We start from the raw sequence: 24,324 nt of genomic DNA on the forward strand, positions 1-24,324 counted from the left end.
ACCATTGGTGAGTCTCCAAGACAGGGGCTCTGATAGGTTCCTGTTCCGTTGATCACCGATGCTCACAGTGGCCTCTCAGCTGCGCTACTATGGCTACTACTACTGTCAAGAGCTTGGTAATTCCGACAACACAGCAGTCCCCATAGAAACCTATGGTGGCTACGGCTGTGGTTGGAAATAGAGGGACCACAGCAAATATTGGAGATATCTGCTGTGGTCCCTCCTTCATACATCCTGGGGATACTTACTATTTGTGGGTATCAATACAGTTGTTTTCGGGGGGTGAGACACAAATATACTTTAATAAATAGGCTCCTGCTGTTTTAAATTTGACTGCTAAGTCACTGAAATCTCAGCAGTTTTAGAGTCCAGCACCCAATTACATTTGGCCCTTAGAATACGAGACTTTACATTAGAAAGTAAAGTAAAAAGGAGAGTTATGGCAAAACTTTCCTTTATTTAGTTCTCTTTCTTCAAAGTCCATAGGGTCCACAGGCAGACACTGGGGTGTAGGTGGGACTTGGAGGACCGTACACCAACAGCAAAGCTTTTCAATCCCAAGATGCTCCGGTCCTTCCCCCTATATCCTGCCCAAAGCCTGAGGGCACTTCAGTTTTTGTTAACAAGCCCAAGGCAGGAGCAGGATAGGAGAGAAGGAATCACACTCTCACACAGAGAAGGAAACAAGAGACCAGGAGAAGAAACCCATAGAAGCTAGGAGCGTCAGGGCAGGTGCCATGTGGCCCTATGAACTTCGAAGAAAGATAGTTAACAAAGGTAAATTTTACCATAACTCTCCTTTTCTTCTAGAGGGTCCATAGAACTCCACAGGGAGACACTGGGGATGTCCCAAAGCAGTTGTTCAAGGGTGGGAATGCTCCTGAGCTGATAGGAGAACCCTACGCCCGAAGGAAGCATCCTGAGAAGCAAATGTATCAAAGGCATAAAACCTAAAAAAGGTGTGGACAGAGGACCAGGTGGTCGCCTTGCATAGCTGTTCAGCTGAGGCGCCATGCCGGGCTGCCCACGAGGGACCCACAGAGCGAGTAGAATGAGTAGACACTGAAGCCGGTACAGGAAGGCTAGTCTGTATGTAAGCCTGTGAAATGAAATGATAATGCCAAAACTACAATTTCCTCATTGAGGTGGAAGTGAGAAACCACATTGGGAAGGAAACCTGGGCATGTACGAAGAACAGCCCTGTCCTAATGAAATTTTAAAAAGGGGGAGCGACATGAAAGCGCCCCTAAATCCGATACCCTACAGGCAGATGCTATAGCCAGAAGAACAGAGGGCCTGATTCAGACCTGCTTGCGAGCGCTGAGTGCTCGCAAGCGGGTTGATGGTGCCTTAGAGCGCATGCGCACAACGGAGGGAGCTCTGTTGTGCGCATGCACGAGACCCGCATAGCAACAGCCAAGCCGTCACTATGGGTCTCGCACCAAAGGGGGCGTGCTGTCGATGGTGAGTGACAGCACGCCCCCTTTGGTGGGCGTGCCGGGGGCGTTGCTGCCCAGACGGAGGCATTCCCATGGGAACGCCTACCATCTGGGGCCTGCCCCACTGACATCACTAGTGATGTCAGTGGGAGTGATTTTAGCTCTGATAGAGCCAAAATCACTCCAGGGCTTGCGGCCACGAGACCCTACCGCAGGGTCTCATCGCAAGCCCAATGGTCGCGATGGTCTTGACCATCGTGACCATCATTTTGGCCGCTCGCATAAGCTATGCGAGCGGCCAAGAGGCCACTCCAATTTTAGGTAGGAGGGCCCTGATTCAGAGCGAGCGCTCTTGTCAGAGCGTCTGGCTCTGAATCAGGCCCAGAGTCTTTGCAGTAATCAGTTGACATCCACTGATTCCATTGGTTCAAATGGAGGTTCCTGAAGTGCTTAGAGCACCACTGACAAATCCTATGGAGCCACAGGAGGGACAAAGGGAGGTTGTATATGTAGAACACCTTGCATGAAGGTTTGAACATCCGGTATAGTAGCAATTCTGCGCTGAAACCAGATAGACAAAGCAGAGACCTGCACTTTCAGAGATGCTAGGTGGAGGTCTAGATCCAGTCCATCCTGAAGAAAGGCAAGAATATGAGAAACCTTAAAGACTTGTGGGTAATAGTTTCTTGGAGCACACCATTGGAAATATGTATGCCATATTCTGTGGTAAATCCTGGCTGAGGCTGGTTTACATGCTCTGAGCATGGTCTGGACCACAGAGCTGGAGAAACCCTTAGCCGTTAGGAGAGATGTCTCAAGAGCCAAGCTACTAAAGATAGACAGGCTAGGTCTGGATGTAGACGTGGACCCTGAGACAACAGGTCTACTAGAGGAAGTTGAAGAGGAACGTCTATGGAGAGCCTTTGAAGAATGGAGTACCAATGACGTCTGGGCCAAGCTGGAGCTCTCGAAGCGCTAGAGGAAGTAGGGATATTGGAGGGAAGAGATGCCAAATGGAAGTTCCATTTCACCAACAATGCATCTATGAAGGCCGTGTCAGGGTCCTGTGTTCTGGCTGCATAATTGGTAGTTTGTGTTGTGTCTTGAGGCCATGAGATTTACTTCTGGAAGACCCCATTTGTCTACTAGAAGCTGAAAGACTTCTGGATGTAGAAACCATTCTCCTGTATGCACGTTGTAATGGCTGAGGAAGTCCACTTCCCACCTGAGAACCCCCGAGATGAACACTGCGGAGATGGCTGGGAGATTCCGTTCAGCCCACGTGAGAATGCGGAACACTTCCGTCATTGCTGACTGACTTCAAGCGCCCCCTTGGTGATTAAAGTAGGCCACAACCGTGGCATTGTCGGACTGTACTTGTACTGGCCTTTTTTTCAGAATACTCTAAACCAGAGTGAGAGCTCTGTAGATTGCTCGAAGTTCCAGGATGTTGATTGATAATACTGCCCCGACTGAGGACCATTGGCCCTGGAAGGAGTGCTGGCCGGTTACTGCGCCCCACCCTCGGAGGCTTGCGTCCGTGGTGAGGAGAGCCCAGTCCGGGATCCAAAAGTGACGACCCTTGTTCAAATGGGAAGTCTGTAGCCACCAGGCTAGGGACAGGTGAATCTCTGGGGGGAGGCTCATCTTCTGGGATTTGAGCAGATGTGGTATCCCATTCCACCTGGAGAGGATCAAGTGTTGTAGGGGCCTGGAGTGAAACTGGGTGAACTCCACCATGTCGAAGGTGGACACCATTGATCCAAAGGCCTGCATTGCAGAGTGAATTGACACTGTGGAGCAGTCTGTGTAGTCTGTGCTGGATTGCTGAAATTTTGTCCGCCATTAGGAAGATTCTCTGAACTTGAGAGTCCAGGAGGGCGCCCAAATGTACCATCCTTTGAGAGGGTGTTAGGGAAGATCTTTTCCAGTTGATCAGCCAACCATGCATTTGAAGAAAGGCAATGGTTACCTGTAGATGGCGGTGAAGAGTCTCTGGGGAGCTGGCCAACAGTGAGAGATCGTTCAAGTATGGGAGCAGTCTGATCCCTTGACAATGAAGAGAGGCCATCATAACTGCCATGATCATGTTCAAGACCCGGGGGGCCATTGAAAGGCCGAACGGCAGAGCCTGAAATTATTAATGTTGCTGTAGTATAGCAAACTGGAGATATTGTTGATGAACTCTCACTGGCTTTTGCCACCCAGGCCGTACTCCTAGCAGGACGAGTAATAGCTCCTGTAAGAGAGTATATGGATGTATGAAAAGCTTCTATTCGTTTATCTGTAGTCTTCAAGGAGGTTGCAGTATGAATGGCTAAGGTGGCATTTTTAACCAGACGTGTTAAATGAGAATCCACTGCTGGGGAAACTTCCGATTTAGTACAATCAGTAGCTGGAAGAGGGTAAAAGGAACTGAACCATTTTGGAATTTGAAACCTTTTACCGGGCATATTCCAAGCTGCACTCATGTGATCAGATAGCTGGTCAGAGTGCGGAAACTCTGGTAAAACAACCTTTTGTCACTTAAAAAGTGCATGTTTTTTCTTAGGAGTGGGTTCATCCTCTTCTATTTGTAGAATAGTTTTAACAGCTCTCACAAAAGCAGGTATATCTAGTTTAGAGGGTGCCTCCTCTTCTCCTGAGACGGAGTCATAGTGAGAGAGATCTGCGTCTTCAGCCTTCCCAGATGATATCTCAGAATCAGATAACTGTGGATTGGGAATATATCATAGTACGTTTAGTATGCTCAGTAGGTAAAGGCTTTTCCTTCTGCAGCATTTGCTGAAAAACTATAGATGTATTAGCCAAACTCTGTACTGAGGTAGTCAGTACTACACATGGGGGAGGCAAAGGATTTGCAGGGAGTACCTGCTGTGGCAGTGGCGTAACTAGGGCAGGGTGAGCGGGGTGCGTGCACCGGGCGCCGTTGGAGCGGCGGCGCGGGGGGGCGCCGCCGGCCACGGTACCGGCCCGCCCGCCCACCCTAGCCAGTGTAGCGCCGACCGCAATGAGTGTGGTCAGCGCTACACATTTACACAGGACCGGCGCTAGGCTTCCAGCGCCAGTCCTGTACTTCACACCTGAGCCCGTTCCCTCCCCCTGAGCGCTTGCCCAATAGCGCTAGGAGGCGGGCTCAGGCTGTGCACAACACACGCATCGCCGCCAGCGCTGGCGGCGATGCGTGTGTTAAACAGCAGCCAATGAGAGTCAGATAGACTCTCATTGACTGCTGCAGCACCCACTGAAAGAGCCGGGCTTCCGTCCGGCTCCTGCAGTGGGTAATGGGACAGACGTCATGACGTCATGACATCATGACGTCTGTCCCATAATGCTGAGCGTGCCAGCCCGGGCGGACTGGCGGGCGGGAGCGGCGTCGCGGACAGGAGCAGGGATTCAGGTAAGTATATTTTTTAACCTATCTGCAGAAAGGGGGAGGGGGGTGGCTACTACTGGGGGGACCTCTACTGGGGGGTGGCTACTTCTGGGGGCGCCTTTGGGAGGACCTCTACTGGGGGGGGCTACTACTGGGGGCACTTAAATCGGGAGGGGGAACCTCTACTGGGGACTACTACTTGGGGGGGAACTACCACTGGGGGCATTATAAAAGGGGCCTACTACTAGAGGCACTGCACTCGGGGGACCACTATTGGGGGCAATCAGTGCTCGAAGTGTGCCGGTATGTAACGGTATAGCATACCGCCACTTCATGCACTGAACTTTTTTTTTTTTGCTAGTTGATAGGACAGAGGGCTAGGGCAACCCCTAAAGCCAGCCACAGTGTGTCTATGTGGCTGGCTCAGTAAAAAAGCTGGACTGTCACTATCTGTCAATGTGCTGCTGCCCGCCCATTCCCTCCCATCCACCTGCCTTCGTGTGCACTGATCCTCAACCCACCCGCTGTCCGCGGGTGCTAGGAGCCGCCGCCCCGCCGGAAGGTCTCATCTAGCTGCAGAGACCAACACTGTACCTCCACACCCCCGCTCACTTGCCCGCATGTGCTATATGCCCGCCCGCACGGTGTGACCAAATGCCCGCCCGCGTGCGCCGGGGGCGTGTCCTCCACCGGAAGGTCTGCAGCATCTATTACTGCAGTCCATTACTGTGCCTCCGCCACCGCTTGCCCTCCAGGCTGTCTGTATAGGCCTGTCCCCCACTGGTTACAGTGAAAGGAGTCACAGCCACTTATGCCTTCGAGGTGAGAGTGACAGTGAGCTGGGCTGCTGAGGGAGCCATGAGGCTTGGTTCTCTTCGACTGGGGGCTTGTGCTTCCCCCCTCTCTAGCACAGTTGTTGGTGTCACTGGCTCCTGCATGTATCCCTGCTTCCCTCCACACTCCTCTTTATGGATCCCTCTCCGCTTCACCTTGTTGGAGTCAGACAGCAGCAGTCGGTGAGTAATACTGCATTAAGTTATTTCTCCTCTTTAGTGTGTACCCCTACCACCTGTGTGCCTCATTGCCCCCTGAGTGCCTCATTACCCCTGTGTGCCTCCCCACCCCGTGTACCTCCTAACAACAATTTCCTACCGATTCCAAAGTGTGTTTTTTTTTCTGTAGCCTATGAATTTCGTTATTTTCTTATCAGTGCTATTCAGGGGAAATTCATTTTAATGCAATGTTGAATAGCGCAGTGAAGGGGTTCAATTGACCACACTGTTAAGGCCCCCATACATTAGCAACAGATTTGCCAATCACGATCAAAATAGATTGGTGAAATTTAACTGGTGGAATTTCACCGATCCTTCGACGGATCCTATCGCAGGATCGGTGCGATCTGTCGCTAATGTATGGGGGGCTTTAGTCCAAGTAGAGAATATATTGTTGCAAGCAGAAATCAACTAAAGTGCTGTCAGTGATGCTGTTTTTCAGTTTAGCGAGGTGCTGACAGTATCGCAACAGGCACTTTAGTTGGATAATGCTGGTTACCGCGCTTAAACACCTGCCAGGTATGGGGAAAACAATTGAATAGCTTCAGGAATGCTTTCCCAGTGCTATTCACATCATTTATAATTGAAATGCCCCCCAATTTGTGTTTTTTTTCCTTGCAAAGCTTATGTGATTTACTGTAATTTTCTGCAGCGGGGGCCTATGTAGTTTGGTTTTTCCTATGGCTGTCAATGAGTTTTTTTGCCCATGCAAAGCTCCGCTGATTTATATATTTTCTGCGAGGGCCTATGTGTTTAGCTTTTTTCCCTATGGGTTCCAATGTGTGTGTGTGTGTGTTGTTGTTTTTTTTGTGTGCAGTGTTATGTGATTAATATATTTTCTGCGGGGGCCTATGTGTTTAGCTTTTCCCTATGGAAAATGTGTAATTAAGTGGCCACACCCCTTATGACTCATAGCCACGCCCCTGTGATATACGGCCATGCCCTTTTTGACGCGTACATTCAGCGCGCAAACACACTGTCACCATACCCCCCACTTCAAAATTTCCACTTCGACCACTAGGGGCAATAATAGGAAGGGCCACTACAGGGGGCACTGGATAGGGGGGATCACTACAGGGTGCCTGCATAAGGGGACCACTACTGGGAAAACTGCATGGGGGAGACTACTGCTGGGGGCACTATATAAAGGGCACTACACAGGCGGGGGACTACTACTGGGGGCACCATATAAAGGGCACTGCATAAGGGGATACCACTGCTGGGCGCACTGCATTGCGGGGACTGCTACTGGGGGCACTGCATAAGGGGGAACACTACGTGGGGCACTGCATTTGGGGGGCCACTACTGGGGGTACTGAGTAAGGGGAACTAATTGGGGGCTGTATAAGGGGGACCACTACTGGGGATACTGTATAAGGGGCACTACTATGGGCCTGCATAAGAGGGACCACAACTGCATACTGGGGGTACTGTATAAGGGGTACTACTGGGGTTAACGTGCATATGAATAGGAATGTTCAGTTTGAAAAAAAGGGGTGTGTCATGTTGACACGCCCCATGTTTAAGTGACCACGCCCATTTTTGTTGCGCGCGCCTTAGGCGGGGGGTGGGGGGGCTCCCTTTTCAAATTTGCCCTGGGCTCCAAATACCCTAGTTACACCACTGTGCTGTGGCCAACCCATAGGTGGACTGCTACTTGGTCAGTAAGTTTTGACAGCATTTGTGAAAAGGCAGCTCATGGTGGGTCCTGAGGGAGAGACCCCGGGGCTGATGGGCCTGGGGCTGTGTAACAATTAATGCAGAGACCATCCTGAATGAGGTCCTCTGTGGCTAAGCCCGCAAAGCAGGACTTACAAGACACCAGAGTAGGAGGAGTAGCATCAGGCTGCTTGTTATTCTTTCCTATGCCAGCCATAGCCACAAGAATAACAAAATACAAAGAGGGGTATTCAATATGAAAGGTTAACTTCCCTGGCGAAGTTAACGTTTCATATCAGAGTTTTTTTCTGCGTAAAGGTATGGTGCGCGCTCCCGCTTATCCCCGTATTCAAAATAAAATTAAAGAAAAAGGGAAACTCCGAAATTGGATTTGCGTAAAGTTACAAATTTTTCCTTAAAATAATTGTAAGACCCCTGTAAAGTTGTAAAAACATGGGAGATCACTATGGGTACCCCCGTTTTAGCCTTTAATTGTAAGCCGGGGTTTTAAATAGCCGCAGCAGGTGTTTTTTTTCCAACATTGAAGAAGTGATGCAGAAGAGAACTTAGGTTATTTTTTTCATTTTTTTAAGTGGTCCCATCAAATTTGGGGTACTAGCATATTTTTAAGTCCCTAAAGTAAGTTTTTAAATATTCTGCATTTGTGCACCTGCCGCTATAATTCTATTCTAGAAAACATCTGCCGCATACTTGCAGAATAGCCCTGAACCTATTTCCCTATTCTTAAACAATTTTTTCCCATTTTTTTTTTTCACCCCAATTTTTAAATTAATTTTTTGGGGTGTTCCTATTTTTTTTTTTTACTTTTTTTGACACAGTTCTTTTTTAAATGTCATTCCCAGGGGTGCAGGCTATTTTTTTTAAGCCTGCACCCCTAAACCCCAATTCTACACTTTTTTTCGACACCTATTCAATGGTGAAAACTTATACCCGTTTTTTAGCAAAGACTTTTCAAACTGCGATAATTCTTTGAAATTGAATACGGTGTAAAACTAAAACCAGTGATATTAACGCAAAAAAGTTAAAAAGTGTGATATTAACGCAAAAAACAATGTTATCGCACCCATATTGAATACCCCTAAAAGTATGCTACAGTGCAGTGAACACCCTGGATAATATGGCACAGTGTAGCGTGCAACTGTGTTATAAAGTATGTGATAGCCCTCACAAGTATCTGGTAAATGTGAGGTACAATGAACCCCCTATACCTTTGTATGTCAGGTTATAGTAGAATAAAGGGAAAGGTATAAGCTGTACAGTATAGATTAGCGCTAGCACAAGTCACAAACAAATGCAGAAAAACATTACATGTTTACAATGGGCACTAAAATCAACTACACAGACCACAGTGGCTAGTAGTATATAGTGCTGTATGACCTGGCCTGTGGGAGAGGTATACAGGGAGATTGGACCCAGCGTTCCTGGAGACCTGCTTGCAGAAAATGGCTGCTGCGTGTCTCTGGGGGGGCGGAGGGTGAGGGAGGAGCAGCCCAGGAAACACCAAGACCACAGTGGTATGGCACCCTGGACTGTGGGAGGGGCTGCAGGGAGAGCGCCTTCTCCCCATGCTGACATTAACCACCAGGTCCCCTGGCCTCCTTACATATGCCCTGCACCAGTATGTTTTTCCCCCGGTGGTCTAGTGGAGTCATGGGTGCACCAGTGTCCACATCAGTGCCTCCGGTCTGTCTCTTTAGACCGGAGGCAAGAATGCGTAACAATGTAGGTCCCCGCGAACAGGGTTCCGCCTTACCTTTCCCCTGAATTCTGGGCTGCAGTCTGGGGTCCGAGTACCTGTTAACTAGTCCTCCTCGGAGCCCCGCTGGGAGTTCATATCACAGGCTTGGAGTCATGGCGCCTAAGAGGGGTGATGGGGTAGCAGCACAGACGTCTGGTGCTGCTCGGCCGTTATAGTAAAAAAATAGAAATATAATAAATCATGAAATAAAAGCTTGGGCTGCTTAATGCAGCCCCCTGTTATAATGGTGGTCCAGCTCCTGCCGGACACCAACAACACTGAAGTGCCCTCATGCTGTGTGTGGGGTATAAGAGGAAGGACCAGAGCATCCTGGGATTGAAAAGCTTTGCTGTTGGTGTCCAGTCCTCCAGGTCCCACCTACACCCCAATGTCTCCCTGTGGAGCCCTATGGACCCTAAAGAAGGAAGACCAGTAAAGAATGCCTGTACACAACATGCATCACTATAGCATCTAGGTGATACAGTAAGCCATAGTTGTTTAATTTACAAGAACAAACTATATGAACTTCAAGAATCCAAGGAAGTTATCTCATCAGTGTTGAAGCTACCACTATTGCATTTTCTGCAACCTTCACAACGCCTTTGCTCTGCTCTGTAACTCATACTGATTACTTAGTTTACTTACTTTCATTTAGACTCTTGAAAAAAGGCAGCTGTTTTGGTGAATTGGGTAAAAGGTAGAAAACGGTGAAAATTCCAAATCACAAAACAAGGATGGAGATAGCATATGTTAAAATGTGAGTCACAAGGCAAAACAATTGGGGTTTCCAGTGTAAATTAAGTATTTTAAGACCCATTTGATTACAAGATTTTAGCTGGGGTGACCCTGTCGAAGGACTTGTACCATTTGCTTTCAGCAGTGTCCCACTACTTATAATTACCAAGGTCCTCTGCTAACCAGCCTCTATAATCATCTCCAGGTGGCAGAGAATATATTACAGACTTATAATAATTGCCAGCTATTGACTGTAATACTGGAGCACTCTTTCAGGCAGGAGCCACTTGTCTATGTTAGACCTGTGACAAATCTTTCCCTCCTCTGGTGTTCGGAGATGGTAATGGAGGTTAGCCAGGAGAAGTCTCCATAAATTTGTTGAAATGAACAAAGAGCTCCCATCCCAGGAAAGGGACCTTCAACAATGTACTAAGTGAGTGGTATAATGTAAAACATTTAATTTAAGATGAAAAACACTTAAAACACTTAAATCAAAAGTAAATGTTAAAACCTATACTATTGGTGACTGGGGCTGCCATCATGATCTCCTAAAATACCTTGTGCTGGTAAGAGCGTACCAGTGTGTGATGTATAAATCCTTTTAATAAAACTTGAACTTCTGCATCGGGGATGCCTTAGAAACTTAGTAATGTCATTTCTTCATAACCAGAGACTTCAGGGAGCAACCAGTGATGGCTAACCAAGAGACACTTAATCTAATTATCTAATGAATTTCAATAATGATAGATGACTTGGAGTGTATGATATATTTTATGTTTTTTGTTGGATAATTTTTTTTCCCTCGTAGGGTAGTGGCTATAGATGGGAGTGAAAGTTTAAATATAAACTATGAGCAGAACATATATATAGTATAGAATAGTATAGTATTATCAGAAATTCGCACCTGTTCTGCCGTGAAATGCGATTTCTGTAAAACCACCACAAAATTATTCATGTCTAGTAGTGACTCACTGTGGATATCTATGCAGATTAATTTAAGTCACAGAAGGTGTGTGAAGCACTAATGTGCCTTAAACATCCAAAAAAGCTAAGTGATAGCTACTGTATAGATTGACTTTGGGCAATCAGATACTGCAAGCATTAATAAGATTATAAAGGACACACCAATAAGAAGTTATTAATTATTAACAATTAAGATGTCAGCTTAATAAAGGAGGAAATCTATGTGTGAATGCAAACAACCCAGGTCGAAGTCCCGGGTCCACGACCCTGCTCTGTACCAGGTTCGGGGATTGAGACCCGGGAAATTCACAGGTTGATAAACCCAAGTATTTTCCAGGTTGTCTGTCTGAAAGGGGTTTTGGTTTAGTAAAGTGAGTTGTTTATTTAATTACTGCACTCAAACTCAGTCAGACCATTCACATTATTATAACATCTCCCAGTGCGCTCAAAATTTAAGTTGGTTCCTATAACACACTTGATACAATGTAAAAAAGGGGAAAACCACTTGCCTAATAAATTAATCTTGTAGATTGTTGTGTATTTATGGTATAAAAGCATGCTGTATAATATACATTTAATTTTCAAATTACTGTGGGTCATTGGTGATATAGATACTTTAATGGGCTCATATGCCCCAATCTGACACTGATCACATCAGCAAATTGGCAGATGAAAATCTTTGTATGTGTTATACCTGGTTACAATTAGCACTGAAATTCCTCTGCAATCCATGACAGAGAACTTGTATTATTGCGCTAAAGTGACATCTACTGGTTAAATAAAAAAATGTTCTGCTGACAATACATGTTATGGTTGTTATACATAATAGGCTAGCCACATTTATTTTAATTTATTTGTTTTATTATTTTAATTTAACTTTTCACAAATTCACCATTTCCATATGTAGCAATCTTTAGCAACATTTTTTACTTTCATTTGCAAAACTTGTGAAAACAACACTCAAATGTTATACTTGTGTCATATAAATGAGTCTACATGTTCATGTTTCTCTTGTTCTGCATGCAGCAGACCAATGTGATTAAATGCTGTCTAGTTAATCATACATTACTAGGCCTTGCGTAGAGCCCTGTTTAAAATTTTGTTATTAGTCAGAATATTAACTGATTTCTCACAATTTACTTGTTATACTTAAACTGTTCTGTATAGAATCTTTATAATGTGAAGATCATGATTGTTGTACTGGGCCCTGGGTATTTGAGAACCTAGTAAAGCTACTGAAGTGAAGTGTATATTTATACAGTGGTAACTGGATTTGCTTGTGATCTTAAAAATATTATTTCTTTCCTTTTTTATTTCATGATTGAGTGGGCCTGATTTAGAGATGTACGCAATGTCCGCCACTGCTGCAATTCTGTTTGCAGCTGACTTATATTAAAATATGGTAATGATACCCCCACCGTCTGAGATGCCCAACCCCGGCGTCACACATCCACTGCTTACATGCAACAGTGAAAACATTAGAAACATCGGTCGCACATCAAACCTCTGAGCAAGCCTGTGCCATCTCCGAGCCTCTCACCTAAGATGCCAGTAGACCTGCAGCTGTGAACGTCCAAAAAATGGTCCCGACACGCCAGCTTTTTCTAAACATTTTCCATTACCTTTGTCAATTGCTGACTACCTGTCACTCACTTTGTGATCCTCTATGCAACTGCTGTCGTTAATCCATCGCTGAAATAGTCTGAAATATGTCTAAAACCAGGGTTAAACACACAACAACTATTTAATACTAATGTATGTAATCAACATAATACAATACGACAATTGCCCTCTAGGAGATATAAGATGGGAGGTATGGGAACATGGTGCAGTGAATCACTATTGTGTCATCACGAGCCCACCCCCCCAAAAAAAAACAAGCCACTGTACCACTAAATTCACTGAGAAAACCAGCAGATACAGGGAGTCTGGACTACTGACAGGAGTCCAGGAGTGCTCCCTGAGGTTTTTTAGTCTCTTTGTCATTCAATGGGAGTAGTCGTGTATGACATAAATAATGCATTAGCTAAAGGCTTAAAAGAGTATTGCACCTTAAACAGTGTACTCCATCCCCTCCATTCCCAGACGGGCCCCTCACCATTCACTGCAGGGTCCCAGCACACTCACAGTTGGTGTCCTACCAAAGTGCTATCATTGGGATAGGAGGGGTTTTAGGACTGTGTTTTTAAAGCGAGTGAAAAAAAACAACATTTATTTAATAAGTACAGAGAGAAGTTTTAATGAGCCTATCTACCTTTTGGGCTCAGACTATATACTAATTGGGTACTGATTGTGGTACAAGGATTAACATGCCGTGGCTCTGATATCTAGCTTGACTTTGGCCTGGGTGGCTGCCAAAATTATACCACCCTTACACAAACTATCATATAACATCTGTATTTATGTAATGAACAATATAAAAGACAAATAGTGAGTTTAGTCGACATTAAATACCAACAAAACTGGACTTTTGCCAGAGACAAATTAACATTTTGAAACAGAATTACCCTTTTAACACCTACTAAATGTCCTCATTATATATACAGTACATCCGGTCTGTTATGTCTTTTTAATTATATTCTGATACATGTACACAGTGTCTTATTATAATAACACCATCAGATGCTTCGTGATTCAGTATGTGAGCTGTGAAGGCCCTACCTACAGCTAAAAAAAAATCTTTTTAGGCCTTTATTCAGAGTATGTATCTTATCCATGTTCCTAAATGACATCTGGAGATACAGATAATAATGACAGGAAACTTTTTGTGTAAACACAAAGCTTTTTGTAAACTGAAATGTGAAAGTGAAATAGTAACTGTTTACAAATATTGATTGTAATAGAAGTTAACACTCTGTTAAAAAGAATTGCACAATTACTTTAGTAACAAAGTATCTATGTTCTGCCCTATGCAGGTGGCCCTAGAAGACTCTGTAGGCTTTAATCCATGTAGCACATTCAGCAGCAACCCCACTGGGACTCTGTCCAAGCTCAGGATGTCAGAAGAATCATGTCACCTGCCACCTGAATTGTATGCAGCTGATGATATGGTTTACAGAGATGGTCCTGTACCAGGCATGTACAGACTTGTATTTGTGATCAGACCCAGCAGATACTGAAACAACCACAAGGGTGGCAGAGACTCCCTCCAATCAGCTGGCTTTGCATGCACTCAGTGCTGGAGAGTTACTATGCAGTTTGGACTGTTCACTGTGCTTGTCTTGATCTTGATGGATATTGCAGACAGCAGCAAGGTTGTGAAGGGGAGGAGACACAAGAGAAGTAAGTACAACACCCATACATCACTGAAAAATGTCTGCCTTAAAATATCAACACTACACAGATCTATATAAAGCACTACAACAGTCACAAACTTTCCAATGAAGTGCTGAGTTCATAATAGTATTCAGAACATAGTCTGGTTATATTTACACAAAATTGTATTAGCATTCATTAATGTGCACATAATTTATTATTTATTTTATTTATTACCAGTTATTTATAGCGCACACATATTCTGCATCGCTTTACAGAGAATATTTGACCATTCCCTGCCCCAGTGGAGCTTACAATCTATATTCCCTACTATAGGGGTAATTATTTTGTTAGGAGCCAATTAACCTACCAGTATATTTTTGGAGTGTGGGAGGAAACTCGTGCAAGCACAGGGAGAATATACACACTCCATACAGTTAGGGCCATAGTGGGTAATGTGTGGTGGAACTGATTTTTTCTCTCTCAATTTAACATATATAAATCCACCTCCTACTTATAATCTGGAGTTAATTCATTATAAGTGTAAGGAGGAGCTACTTGTGTATCGTTCATTCATTATGAACTATTTCTGTCAAATAACTAATACCCATTTCACACAAAAAAGCAAATTACCGGTAAAGCACTTTTACCTGGTAATTTGCTGATCAACACAGGTCCTTTTTCTGTGTGAAAGGGTCAACCCGGGTCAAAATTCTCATGACTTCGACCCTGGCAATTTCGCCCCAGGTTGACCCTTTCACACAGAAAAAATACCTGTGTTGATCAGCAAATTACCAGGTAGAAATGATTGACCTGGTAATTTGCTTTTTTGTGTGAAAGGGGGTAAGGCTGGGACCGGTAAAACGACCCGGTACACAAATGTTGGGTACAAGCCGTGTGTTAGGGACATTTCTGTGTGAAAGCGGTATTACAGTGTGATGTTGTATTGCTGATGGCTGATTTTGTTTATTGGCTACCTGTGGACAGACAATAGGATCCCACAGAAGCAATAGTTTTATTCCTTGACTGCAAAAAAAATCTCAATTTACATAATAATTGTGGCTGGTGGGGGGAGAAAACACTGTTATTCTGGGTGTACTGGAAAAGGCACCCAGCAATGTACTTTATGCACAGATCATGCTTTATATATAAGAAATGGCACTGCCAAATTGAATAACAATTTATTCGTGATGCAATACACACTGGGCAGGAAAGATTTTAGACAGGCTTTCCTTACCTGAAAACTGCTGAAGCGGCAATATACAGTGGCTTCCAAAAGTATTCAAACCCCTAAAACATATTTGTCTGTATTACAAATGACAGTTACAGAATATTCCAGACAATTTTTTATTGCAAACCAGTCTGCTCTTAATGTAAATTTTTAAACTCATAATTCATAATTTGTCTACAGATTAAAACAAATATACAGTATAGAACTGAAAAATTGTCACTGGCATAAATATTCCACCACAGCAGACTAGTCTTTGGTAGAAAAACATTTTGCAGCAATTACAGCTGTAATGCTGCGTACACACGGGACGATGTCGCTGAACAACCTCCCTTGAAATTCCCAGTGTGTTGGTTGAATGATATCATTCATCCACACACCAACAATATCACCCACAACCAACGACCATTCCCTCCTGCAGGCACTGATAGATATCGTCCAGGTTGGCCTGCATGCATGGACGATTAACAATATCGTTATCGTCCATGTGGGAACACGCATCGTTGGTCATTGGTCGATCATTGGCAGCATAAACATGAACGATATGAACGATTTAACAATGAACGATATAGTTATCGTTCATATCCTTCATTTAAAACATACCGTGTGTACTCTGCTTAAGTCTGTTGTGATAAGTTTAGACTTGCTCCAGGTTGTTCACGTCGGTTGGATCATGCTTGTGGACTGCAAACTTTTAAATAGTGCCACAGATTCTCAATTGGATTGAGATTGGACTTTGACTTGGCCATTGTAAAACATTCACCTTTTGTTGTTCAACCATGGCAGTGTTGCTTTGCCTATTTGCTTGGAATCATTGACCTGCAAAAAGGTAAACTGTCTCCCAAGCCTTAGTTTTTCTTGCATTATCTCCCTGTATTTTGCACCATCCATCGGTCCTTAAATTTTAATAAGATGCCCAGTCTCCGCCGAGAAAAAGTGTCCTCACAACTTGATGCTACCACCTCCATTCTTCACAGTAGAGATAATGTTTGTTGAAGAATGGGAGTGTTAGGTGGGCATCACACATTTCATTTAGAATTGGGGCAAAAAAGTTTAATTTTTGTCTCCTCAAACTACAAAACTTTATCCCACATTTTAGTTGGGTCATCACTTAATTTTTACAGCTTGATCAGTTGGTTGTGTTTCCAAAATATATTGTACACAGTTAAAAGTATATTGACAAATCATATAGAATCAAATAATCAAAATATTGGCCCAATAATAAAACACACTCAGCAGCTGTACCATATCAAGCTGTTTTATCTGGGAGTCAGCAAAAAGAAAAAGAGGTGGACAGCGCTTACAGGGCCTGATTCAGAGATGGAAGTTATTGCACAGCCTCAAGGAAGCAGCTGTGCAAGACCGACCAACTAAATGCAGCAGGAGGTGTCTGTAGAAAATAGATACCTCCTGCATGCATCTGCTTTCCAATTGCAGCCTCCGTATACGCTGCCTCTGATCATTATCACAACCATCACAATGCTTTGGTCAAACTTACCAGCCTGGCCGACAGAACTGGAAAGCTGGGTCCAGTAAAGACGTATACACACTACACGATGTGTGTATGCGGTAATATCATCGGCGGGCCCGACACGGGTACTGGCATCGGCAAGTGTGCATGCCGAGTAGCGACGGATGACGGCAGGGGGGAGCCATGCCATGCTGCATTCAGCAGCATGGCATCGCTCACGATATCCCCAGATTGGGCTGCATGTACAGCTGACTGGGGATATCGTAAACGACCAGCGGAAGCGCACATTATTTGTCGTATACCGCATACATACTTGCCGATATTTTGAATTATTGAACGATATCCTTATCATTCAATCATTCAAAATATTGGCAAGTGTGTATGCAGCTTAAGTCTGGGATCAGCATGCCTCCAAAACGGGGAGACGCACCAATTTTGGAGAACAATAATGGTCGCCACCCCCCAAAACGCTGCAGCATGTCATTCAAGCTGCTGCTAAAGGGGATCTGTGAGCGAGCACTCAGGACCCGTTCTGCACATACGCAGAATGGGTCCTGTACCTGCACAGACCCAGAACCATCGGAGATGTATGCAAAACATCGGGCATCCCATTGCAATATATAAAATAAAAGTTTCTTGTGAGCAGGACCCTTTTACATATTTTTCTCTCTTTAATTACCCAGTCTTATTTTATTACTCTTCTATTACTGTTTTGTTTCCAATTGTTAATAATAATAATAATAATAATAATAATAATAATAATAAGTTGACTACGTCATTATATACTATTAAATACAGTGAATGGCTGCCCTGTTCATTGCCCTGTGATGATATTGCTGGGATTGCTGCCCAATTGGCCCACTGGTTGTATATTTAGCAAACCCTGGATGCTGGCAAGTGCATGATACAGTGTAATCTACAGGAAGTGCTTGTCTATGGGATGCAATGAAGTGAGCATTACCCTGGAATTATCCAGCTATTTGTTTGGAAAGTCATCAGATCAGAAAAGGAAACACAAACAGACTGACTAAACTCTCTCAAAATTGTTATTATTATTATCATTATTATTATTATTATTATTATTATTATTATTATTATTAGATAATGTCTTTTTTGTTGCTAGTTGTATTAGATTGTATGTATATTAGCTAAAGCTGGAAAAGCTGTGATATGTCAATATGTTATGCAACATTTACTAAAGTTTGAAAAAACATTCATTCTGCAGTATGACATTTAAATTAATATTCATAGCATCTTTTATTTGATACATGTGAGGGCATTGCACAGACTGTGCAACTAAGTCTGCTTCATCTGCTGCAATGCTTTCGGAATTGATAAAATACACATACGTCAAACACAACAATTTTTACTTATATCAGCTATTCTGTAATTATTCTCCTGATGTTAACGATATGAAATAGTATTGATATCTTCACAAGAATCATTACAGCTTTCCCAACATAAAACTACATTTGGATGTTCCAACCATCATTTGAGCCAAGATTTGCTTAGTTTGCTTAGTTTGATGTGGACCAGTACACGTCTACCATGGAAGAGGCTGTCTATCTTGGTACAAGAATGACCCTTGGACCTCTTACTCATTTTGCATCAAATACTGCTTGAGAGGAACTTATAAACATGAGAGAGAAGATATTAAATTGCATCTGATTCAGAGTTGCATGCATTGAAAAAAGCCTCTATACATCTGCTTGCGAAAGTAACCGTCACTATTATCAGTCTGCATTGCACCAACCCTATACTTGGTGAAAGAGATCTGTCTGAAATCAGACAATCTCTGCATACTGTAGCACAACTCTGAATCACCCACAGTTTGCAGAAAGTTGTGTATACAGACTCTGGTGCATGTACAGTTAATAAAAATCAATGGATTTGTCAGGTGTATCTCAGAATCAGTCCCTTTCTACTCAATGTAACTTGCCATACTTCAGATGTGTCCACATTAGAGATGTGCGTTGACCCCCATGTGTTGGTTTTGTTCTAATTCACCTTTGGATTTTGGATTTGCCAAAACCGTTGCATGTTGTGGTTTTGGATCAGTTTGTTTGTTTTTCAAAAATGTTAAAAACAGATAAATCACGTAATTTGGACCTGTTTTGTTCCTACAGTATTATTAACCTCAAACACATTAATTTCCAGTCATGTCCAGTCAATTTATACCACCTCACAGTTTTCACCAAAACAGAGGAGGGCGGGACTGCTCGGCAGGGCTTAGGCTACGTTTCATATACTGTAGCCTATGCATAGTGGCGCATCTGCATTCCCAGCAACCAGTGTGTGAGGGTGCCCGACTGTCACAGCTTGTTTACAGAGCGCCAGGGGGCAGTAAAACCAAATCAGAAGCGCTGTCTTCCTTGCAGGAAAATATCTTATTTATTAATACATACAATTACATAAAAATTCGTATAAAATTCTTATAAAAACAGCTTATCTCTCAGCAATACACTAAAGCTGGGTGCACACCTAAAAGATATATCTGCAGATTGAATGCACACTGAACAACTATGATCTGCCATCTGGCCACGGGTCCCGCTAGCCAGGGGTCGAGTGCATATATGGATAAGGTTCCATATATATGCAACACATTCCCTCTCGTTGACTATGCAAACATCTGGAATATTTCTGGATTGACTAAGCAGCTACTGTATGGGGTTGGTTACGGGATGCCGGCATCCTGACTGGGTTAAAATACCGACACCTGCCCGTAAGTACCCTAACCCTACCCCCTACCCCTAAACCTAACTCTCCCTCCCCGCAGCCTAAAAGTAACCCTCCCTTCCCACAGCCTAAACCTAGCCCCTAACTCTAACCCTCCTCCCTGCAGCCTATTCCTAACCTTCTCCCAGAATGCCAACTACATCCCACTGTATGTATTTGTTCTTCCCACCTACGTTTCCCATGTGCCACCCCTTCACACGCACAGGGACGGATTAACAATGGGGTGGATGGAGCTCCAGCTCCAGGCCTCCACATAAAAAAAGGCCCATTGTCATGACAACATGATGTTGACTGGCCATCTGCTCTTCACACAGTCAGCCATAAATCATAAGTAGTAAAATTGTATGTCTTTTTACCTCACAAAATGAAGCATTTTTTTCTTTTACATATTTAGGGAGACATTGGGGCTGAGAGTATAGGGGTGTACATGCCCACATGGCACTGGCCACACCCACACAGCACTGGTCACACCTTCTCTGCTTTTCATAATAGGCCCTTGGTCATTTTCAGCTCCAGGCCCATGTGGCCCTCAATCCGACCCTGCCCAGACCACTGTGCAACCAGCACTTGGTTTATTCTCACCTAAATCTACATTTATACATATCTAGGATATTTTTTACTATTATTACCACTATAATTTTTTTATCACAGACACTGTGTTTTGTGTTGTACTTTTGTCATCAGTTTCACTAGTATTCTCTAAATAGTTCGGAAAGCTTTATAAAATAATTGGTAGTCAGTTCCATGAACAGGGTAAATGACTTTAGAAAAGGCAACTATTATATTAGCATTGGTAAAGGTGTGTATCCACATACCGACTGTGAAATGAGTGCACTATTACGACATTGTAATCGTGTAGTCATTTCACAGTCTTTGATGTGCCTACACTGAACGTTCAGTTGTTCAGTGTAGGCACAGCAATCATCCTCGATCATGGGCAACCTGACGTTGTCTTCAGGTTGACCAGCATGTTTGGGGCGATGATAGATGTAAAAAACGACCAGCGGGCGCTACACACCTTAAGAGTAAGTGATACTTTTTATTTCAGTGCTTGTTGGTTGGTTTCTATTGACGACATAAAATAAACTTTAGGAAACAAAAAAAGATTTTACCATAATTAAGCTTTTCAATTTCCTAATTAAACAGTTTTTCTGTATTGTACAACCTGGATAATGTTTATTCATTGCAAAGAAATACAATGTACCAAAAACATTTTGGGTAAATGTGTAATTCTTAAAATCTTCCACTGAAACAAATAGAACAGCATAATAAAATGTTGAATTAATGAGTATAATCACATCATGCACAATACTATCCTCGGGGTACTAATCCCCGTCAAGTCACCTGAACTTCATAGAAATATACTTTTTGCTTTTTAATTAGTCCTTTTCAATAACAGGCCTAGAGCATAAGAATACATGGTTAAAATTAACTGACACAAAGGGAAAGATTAAGCTTATTGGAAACCTGGTCTATATGAAAATAGATAAATTTTCAGGGACAAAACCTTAAAACCTATGATTTTGAGGTTGCGGTGTATTATGTCAACATTTACAATGTCGATATTGTAGCCATTGTGATCAGGACTGTAATCGCAGAGGCTACACAGACCCATCGCAGAGTGATTGACAGGAAGTGCCTTTGTGGGTGGTAACGGGGGGTGGTCTGGCGAACTCAGGTGTGCCAGTGCGTTTCAACGGCCTTGCAGGGGCTTGCATAAATTAGCCACTGCGATACCCTACGCAGCCTGAGGCCTGATAGCGTGCAATGAAATTAGCAATTGTGCAAGTGTGCGTGAGGATGCGATGTTACTCGATTGTACTGATGGTTTTGCAGTCTTGCTAAACATAACAGATGTGTTTAAGGTAAAGTGAGCGTCCTTGTGTAGTGCGGCGTCTGGCATTGTGATCACAATGAATTAGCATACTATCACAGCTGAACTGCATGCATAATCGCTATTGCATTCACAGTTGCGTTCCGTAGTGAATCAGGCCCTGTATACCTTACCTTTCTGGAAATTAGGGACAGTTAGCAACTGTGGAAAAGTTAAGCTTTAAAAAAAAAAAATTTTTTTTTAAAATAAAAATAAATATGTATTAAATATTACTAAACTCTCAGAATACAATCTGATACATTATAATATGCCTTCTTGCTAAGTTAGTTATTTAAAAACATAGATATTACAGTACTAAGAGGCAGGGCGGTAACTAGGGGTGTGCAACCGTTGCCTCTGCAGAGAGCACAGGGCTCTGTGGGCGGCACCATCGCCACCACGCACCCTTGCTTCTGGCTCGCAGGATGCCTGTTGCATAATTTTCAAGAGAAAAGTATCCACACAGACCCTTATTTAGATAAAGTCTTTCCCCAATATTAGAATTTTATTTCATTGTAAAGTTATTATAGGGGGGGTGCACCCAGGAATAAGAACAATCACAGTTAAAGCAAAAAGACAGTACGCGGCGTGCTCCATTAGCATGCCTCCTGTATTTTAAAATGTGTTTCCACTTAACCATACTGTACTCTTAATGTCATAATGATAGTCATGTAAACTGAGTGTGAAAAGCACCGCTCCGTACTTAGAGAGGCGTAGAGAGATTGAAATGTTTTCATGGTGTGAACAATGGGTCTCATTCAGACCCGCTCGCGAGCGCAGGATGCTCGCAAGCGGGTCGATGTTACCCCAATGCGCATGCGCACGACGGAGGGAGCTCCGTCGTGCGCATGCGCGAGACCCGGACAGCGACAGCCAAGCTGTAGCTCCCGGTCTCGCACCAAAGGGGGCGTGCTGTTGATGGTGACTGACAGCACGCCCCCTTTGGTGGGCGTGCCGGGGGCCTGGCTGCCAGATGGAGGCGTTCTCATGGGATGTCAGTGATGTCAGTGGGATTGATTTTGGCTCTGATAGAGCCAAAATCACTCCAGGGCTTGCGGCCACGAGACCCTACCGCAGAGTCTCGTCGCAAGCCTGATGGTCGCGATGGTCTTGACCATCGCGACCATCATCATGGACGCTCGCATAAGCTGTGGGTGGTAACCCACAGCTATGCGAGCATCCAAAAGGCCGCTCCACATTTAAATAGGATGGCCCTGATTCAGAGCGAGCGCTCTGGTCAGAGCGTCCGGGTCTGAGTCAGGGCCAATAAGCGCAGGTCAACATCTCAGATAGCTGTATTGCACATATCTGATGAGAAATCATGCCGGTGGTAACTCTATAAATGCCCGAATAAGAGGCTATAAGGACACATACTCACAGCTCCCAAATAGAATAAGTGGAGATTGAAAAGTGCTACAGTTACAACTAAGTTGATTACCAACCGATACAATTAGAAACTGTTAATCTGTAATGCTATTTTTAAGATAAATTCATAAACACAATAATGATTTATATTGTAATAATGGAAACCCCTAGAGGGAGACATTAAACACAAAACATATATAGGAGTGTTAACCCCTGGTGGGAGAAAGATATGCAACTACATAGAATTGTATGAATATATGGGGTAGATGCAGGCCTGCACAATATGTGACAAAATATATTTCAATTGCATATCCCAAATTCTAAACACTAACATTGTGTACATGAGAATCAGATGTATTACTATGATCATTACGTCTCATATTGATAAACAAATAGGCTCCTGACCGGGGAGTAACAATATACTGTATGTAACTTAACTACTTTCTGTTAGTGGAATAGCAGCGTAATTATATTGTGAATAGAATTTGGAGATACGGAGTATATAACTAAAGAGTACATCCAATATTAAATAGTGTGACAAATAATATTGGATTGAAAACACAAGGATTAAGGTTGTGGATAAATAATTGTGTATATCACAGTTTTATTTATACACATTAATTTTTTTATAAAATAAAAAATATTTTGCTGTTTTATTCTTTATGATTTAATAAAAGTTATGTTTTATAATGTTTAAGGGTCACTATTAGATACAATAATGGAATATCTTTAGTCTGTGAGTGCCCAACAAAAGTCTACAGTGTGTGCAGCTGATCATGGAACACCCCCTGATGCTCCAAGTCAGCACTGCACTTACCGGTCTGGCATAATGTAATGACATTGAGCGTTAAGGGGGCAGGGCCAGCACAAGGTACAATTAAGCCCTGTTACGGCCAGGCTAAGAGGCAAATTTATCAACATCCACCTTTACATGCGGATGTGATAAAAATTGTATGCCTAAATTTCCAATGTGCGAATGCATATTTTTACATAAACCTAGTAACAAGCTCCGGGAGATGGGTTTTGATAAGAGCTTGAATCAGAGTGATAGCTTACGGCCATACTTACGCTATCACTCTGGTTCCTACTTTGGCATCTGTGGTCTTACTGCACATGCAGGCCCTTCTGACGGCACATGTCAGTGAGGAGACAGGGAGAAGGATTCAGAGAATTTCTTTCTGAAAGAAAACCTGATACAATAGCCCACAGGATACTATACTGACACCATCTTCAGTTGGCATTAGCTATCGGGGCCAAGTCCTGGAATGTAAAGCGGTTAGAAACAGAGGGGTCGCTGCAGATATTGAAATATCTGCTGCCGTCATTCTATGTTAAATCCAGGGGATCCTTAATATTTGCAGTCCCCCCATCTTCCCCTGAAAAATGTATTTGGAGGGGGGATAATTAGCCCCT

At 43.5% G+C, this 24,324-nt stretch overlaps 1 protein-coding gene across 2 annotated transcripts in view; it reads left to right on the forward strand.

The window, feature by feature from the left end:
* The window catches only part of RSPO1 (R-spondin 1), a 163,582-nt gene that overhangs the window by 82,988 nt on the left and 56,270 nt on the right, over window positions 1-24,324 (forward strand). For both annotated transcript variants that reach the window (XM_088460501.1, XM_088460504.1), the window contains exon 2: window positions 13,899-14,265. In XM_088460501.1, coding sequence (XP_088316627.1) covers window positions 14,175-14,265 — 91 coding nt within the window. In that variant the 5' untranslated portion in view covers window positions 13,899-14,174. The remainder of the gene's footprint in view (window positions 1-13,898; window positions 14,266-24,324) is intronic.

The sequence above is a fragment of the Taudactylus pleione genome, unplaced genomic scaffold, assembly GCF_031769625.1.
Source record: "Taudactylus pleione unplaced genomic scaffold, aTauple2 ptg000007l, whole genome shotgun sequence".
NCBI classification, from domain to species: domain Eukaryota; kingdom Metazoa; phylum Chordata; class Amphibia; order Anura; family Myobatrachidae; genus Taudactylus; species Taudactylus pleione.